This window comes from Leptidea sinapis, chromosome 25 (genome assembly GCF_905404315.1).
Source record: "Leptidea sinapis chromosome 25, ilLepSina1.1, whole genome shotgun sequence".
NCBI classification, from domain to species: domain Eukaryota; kingdom Metazoa; phylum Arthropoda; class Insecta; order Lepidoptera; family Pieridae; genus Leptidea; species Leptidea sinapis.
In genome coordinates, this window is record NC_066289.1 from 3,792,296 (window position 1) to 3,797,717 (window position 5,422).

General features: G+C 37.9%; 1 protein-coding gene across 1 annotated transcript; it reads right to left on the reverse strand.

The window, feature by feature from the left end:
• Window positions 1–309: 309 nt before the first annotated feature.
• LOC126972047 (toll-like receptor 6) lies at window positions 310–5,061 on the reverse strand. The gene has a single exon (XM_050818619.1). It carries the CDS (start codon window positions 4,904–4,906, stop codon window positions 896–898), a length of 4,011 nt encoding a protein of 1,336 aa, XP_050674576.1. The 5' UTR covers window positions 4,907–5,061; the 3' UTR covers window positions 310–895.
• Between the last annotated feature and the right edge of the window lie 361 nt (window positions 5,062–5,422).

Below are 5,422 nucleotides of genomic sequence, written 5' to 3' on the forward strand. Positions count from 1 at the left end.
TTTAAAATGTAATAAAAGTTTCATAAAATGACTTCGACACGTGCTTCGCGTACGAATGTAGAGACACATAATATATTATAGTGGTGTCTATAATATATTATTTTTTAGTTATGTAGTATGTATTTTTTAGTTAGTATTTAGTTATTCCCATTAGCAGTTGATTTTCCAAATGCCTGTTAAGTGTTTAGTCTTTGTCCATTTAAACAAGACATTTTAAAGATATTGCATATAAATGCAAGACCAACTTAATTATACGATTATTATATATGAAACAGTTTAATGTAGGACTTTGAAATTAAAATCAATATATAGACAAAATATTAATTTATTTTTTACTCTGCATTTGGAAGCGTAATAAATACGTTGTGTTTTTATTCTCTAGTTAAAATTACATCACAAATTATATTCTTATTTATAATTTACAATAGCTATTTACAATTGACTAGGGTACAGTTCAGTTCTTCGAAAGATTTATTACAAAACACCTCAGCTATTTACAATAAACAATTTACATGCATTTGTTTAAAGTACAGATATAAGTACCTTAATTATCACAAATAAGTCATTATAGCTTGATAATATTTACATAAATAGGATTCAGGAACCTTATCGATTTACTTAATCACTTTTAATGAAATAAAAGGAATGTGTTTCTAGAATAAAGATCATGACATCAGGTTATATTAAATGCATTATTTTAATTAAATATACTTGACTGGTACTCAAGATATTATAATTTAATAAAGACAGTAAGTAAGAAATAAATATTAATTTCTTAATTTTTCGTTATTTTGCAGCACCAACATAGTTTTAATATAAGTAATAATTTACATATGTGTATTTTGTACATAATATTATGATTAATATTTACAGTTGGTTAAGATTATAGGGAGTTTTATACAAAATAAGTCTTTCTTACGTTCGGTGGCCTAGTATTTGACATAGGAATTTGCTGTGGAGGCCTTAAAGGTCGCTCCTCGCATTGATGGTTGTCTATTGACACATAGCTATGATGGTGAGGTAGACGGTCATCGGGTCTACCTTCACTGCTGGCCACAGAACACGTCTCGTCCTCGGTGCTTCTGGCAGACACCTCCGCACTGGCACTCGTTGAATGCATAGGACTTGACATCATCAGTATAGGAGGGGACATACCGTACTTATACCAAGGATCATGAGAAGTCGGGGGCGCTGTGTATCTCAAATTCCCATGCCTCCCGAACCCCTCCCTATTACTACACTTTGCGTTGTTAGCATTATGAAGCGTCCGATTGGGCAAGGTTATGTCCACATCCGGTAACCGAAAATTTAGCTTTTCCCAACAGTTCCTTTCACCCCACACAATAACAGTACAAGTTTTAAGTAACACTTTTAAGTCTGGATCAATGTTAATGGCACTTAAGTCTGTTGTCACTAGGAATATTATCTTTTGCCGCCTATGCCTAACGTTCACTGAGTTTATTGCACTTTGAACGGCAGCCTTTGACTCTGGCGAATACCACTCGTGCTGTAAAAAGTTTATTGATAGCACTATCACTAATCGCTTTGAACTTTCCACTGCACTAACTAGACTATCACTGGAGCGTCTTTCGAGCAATTGTAAGTCTCGATGCTGCAAGCACAACGTATGTCCCAAATTCTCTAATTCTGAACTAACCGCACGAGTCACGAAGTCTTCGTCACGTTGATTAAACACAAAGAAAGCATCGAATCGTTTATTCTTGTTGTCGTTCATGTCTCTTGGAGTTGAACTAAATACTCTAATGCCGTACTTTGAATGCATCCAGAGTTTAAAATCTTCACGAAACATGAACAAAAGAGCGCACATAAGTAAAAGTATAATGACTATGATCAATACTGCCGCAATATATGGTATATAATTTTCTACACCGTCATTTGATTCAATGAATAGCCGCTTTAGAGTTTCCGTCCCGGTTTCTTCAGTAGTTACCTCTACTTTACATTCTTTTGCTACAGTGGATATAGTTTTGTTCATGGGCTGTCCATGAGCAAAGTAGCACATCATGCTGTCCGTTTCTTTTGACTTTTTTATTAGCCATTGATTCAACTGAGCCACATCTTTACAATCACACACCCAATTGTTACCATCCACAGAGACACGTGTGCGTGGATTGTTATCCGTAATAACTCTCCATGGCATGTAATCGACGTAACCGTTATTGTCGAGGTTCAAGTATTCCAGCGATGGTAAATAATTGAATGTATCGTTCTCTATAACTTTTATCTTGTTGCCACTTAAAAATAGCTCGTTTAAATTCGGCAGTCTTGTAAACTGTGTATTTCTTAAAACCTCCAAGTTATTATTTTCTAGGTGTAATACTCTCAATGATTCGATCCCATTAAACGTTCTGTTCTGTAACGTGTTAATGTTACTGTTATTGAGATACAATACTTGCAGTCGCTTTTTACCGATGAATACGTGATTTCCTAGTTCTTTTATATCGTTTCCGTCCAAGTAAATTTCGGTCGCATCCATTGGTATTTGTTCCGGCACGTGATCGTAGCCGGCACTCGAACAATCGACAACATTGGAGTTCCAGGTGAGATCGTGATAACACGTACATTTATCTGGACAAGTCATCTTACAGTCACAAGCATCAAAGTCACAACAATGGCAAAGAGTAAAACAGTGAGATTCGTACTCACACAAAAAGTCTGAAGATTTAACTTCGAGTAAAAGCACATCGAATTCGCTTCTTGTGTGTGTCAAAGAGCATCTAACGCTTTCTAAATCCATTACTCTAGGGCGTTGTCTGAGTTCGCTTAATTGGTTAATTCTTTGCAACCATTCCATTGTACAATCACATTCAAATGGATTCTCACTGATATAGAATTCGGGTAAATCTTTATCTTCCGGTACTGACGATATCGCAAATGAGCCGACATCTAAAGTCTTTATCTTGTTTGCATACAACATCACCTTATTGATATTATATTTTTGTAGAAACGTTCCAGGATTAATTTTTTCTAGGTTATTATTGTTTATGACAATAGTCTCAATACTGCTGGGAAAGGAAAACTCGTCAATACTTCTTATCTTGTTGTGGCTGACATCCAACATTTTTACATTGCATGTCTCCTTAACTCCATATGTGTCTTCTAATCTCTCTATTTTATTTTCATGCATGTCCAACCATTCAAGATTCGTGGGTATATGACTGTAGTCAAACCAAAGCAATTCATTATTTGACACATTGAGCCAAACAAGCGGTTGATTATTTGTAAATATTCCTTTCAAATCTACTAATTTATTGCCATCAAGTCCAATAGCTTTTAATTGCAAATTTGAGGAAAATGCTCCGTCATCAATTTGATCTATATTATTTGAAGCTAAGTTCAAAATCTGCAGGGATGGTAGAGCTACAAAGGTGTCCTTTGATATTTTTTCTATTTTATTTCCAACCAATCGCAGTCCATATAAATCGTCTAAGCCCTCAAAATGTGTCGTCGTAACCTTTGTTATTCTGTTCATTCCTAAATCCAGAGATGTTAAAAATCTTAGTGTTTTTATAGCTTCCGGTACTTCAGATAACTGGTTTCCACTGAGTCCCAAATCGTGTAATTTTGTAATGTTCTCGAATGAACGTAACTCAACTTTTGTTATTCTATTTCCATCGAGAAACAGTTGATTTAAAACATATAGATTCGAAAAATGGTTACTATCCACTTCTATTATATTATTATAAGCTAACGAAAGTGAATGAAGATTTTTCAAATTAGAAAATGCCCCATCAGCAATTCTCCCAATATTATTGTATTCTAGACTCAGAAATTGTAAATTATTTAAATCTTGAAACAATAGAGCATCTATCTTTGTTATTCGGTTGTGGGACAAGTTGAGAACTATTAATCTCACTAACCCCGAAAAGGTGTCTCTGTTAATCCACTCACTTGTAAGTTCATTATACGATAAGTCCAAAATTTGCAACTGGTCTAATCCTTCTAATAATCCCGGGGCTAAGACATTGATGGAGTTGTTATTCAGATATATTTGTTTAATGTCCCTCGATGATTGGAACATTTCAGGGGGCAACGCTGTCAGCGCGTTTGATGACAGATTAAGGATTTGTAAGTCGCTTAATCCCACAAAGGCACGATCTGCGACTGAAGATATTCTATTGTTTTGAAGAAATAGCTTTTGTAGCGCCCGCAAGCTTGACAAGCCGTTGTCCGGCAAAGCACTTATTTCATTGTACGACATGTCGAGAGTCTCTAACACTGTATTACACGACTTTCCTGGTGCTGTTGGTCCGTTTCCCCAGTCAGAAAAACCCAAATTCGATATATCTTGCAGCCTATTCTGAGTGATATTTAATTCCTTCAAATTATACAACGGACAAAATATTTCGGATGGTAAAATCCATATATTATTATCACCCAAGTCTAAATATCTCAAGTCCGTCAGACCGCGGAAGGAATCCCGATGAAACTCCATAGACATGGCCGACCAGTCGGTGTTATGCGTTCTGATTGTCAAGCTGCGTAATCCACTAAGCGGTGACAAAACAGCTGACGGAACGTATCTTATTTTGCACGATTCGATCTTCATTTCTTTTAGGTTGTGGAATCGGGATAGTAGTTCGGTTCCTTCCTCTTTTCTTCTGCCCACGTCCAGCGAGCTCTCGAATAGTAGAATATCAGTGCAGTGAAGGTCTAGCGCCGTGATGCGTTGCGCCTGTGAGGCACTGAGCCCGGCGAGCAGATCGGTCGCGCCGGCGGCGGTGCGGAGCGAACACGCTAGCTGGACTCGCGTCGGCTCGCCTGCTGCGCCCGACACACGCTGCCATTCGCACTCCTGAGGCGCCTCCGCAACACGACTGGTCAACGAAGCTGCACCGGCACCATACACCGACCACCACAAAGTAAATAATCCCAATAACACCATTTTTACATCAAACTAGCACTCTTCAAAAGTCACTTTTTGATTGCACATCGCTACGCATATCCAGGTGCGCGTAAAGTTAATTCACCGTCAAACTTGTTTCGAAACACGACACATAACGAAAGTACTTCGGCGACAGTACCACTCTCGTCGGGAGGTGTAGCGCGACTGAGTGACGGTTTGCGTGGAGCGAGTTGTGCGAGCGTGTTCCCCGCGGCCACGCTCCTCCCCCGACAGAGACGGCTGCTATCTCCGTCCCTGTCTCGTCAAAAGTTCACAACGGCAACAAGTTGGTCGCCGCAAGATTGGCATGAACAGGAGCGGGCCTCGCGAGCTTTTATAAACATGGCGCTGCTTTGTTTGTTTTGTATAATTAAAAAATTCTATAACTTACATAGTACGGTGAATGAAATATGAAGCATATTATTGCTACTTCTGAATCTATTGTGTTTGAAAGTTACTTGAAACATTATAACACTATTATGAGAAATGATTGAAATAATGTTTACAGCCACTTGA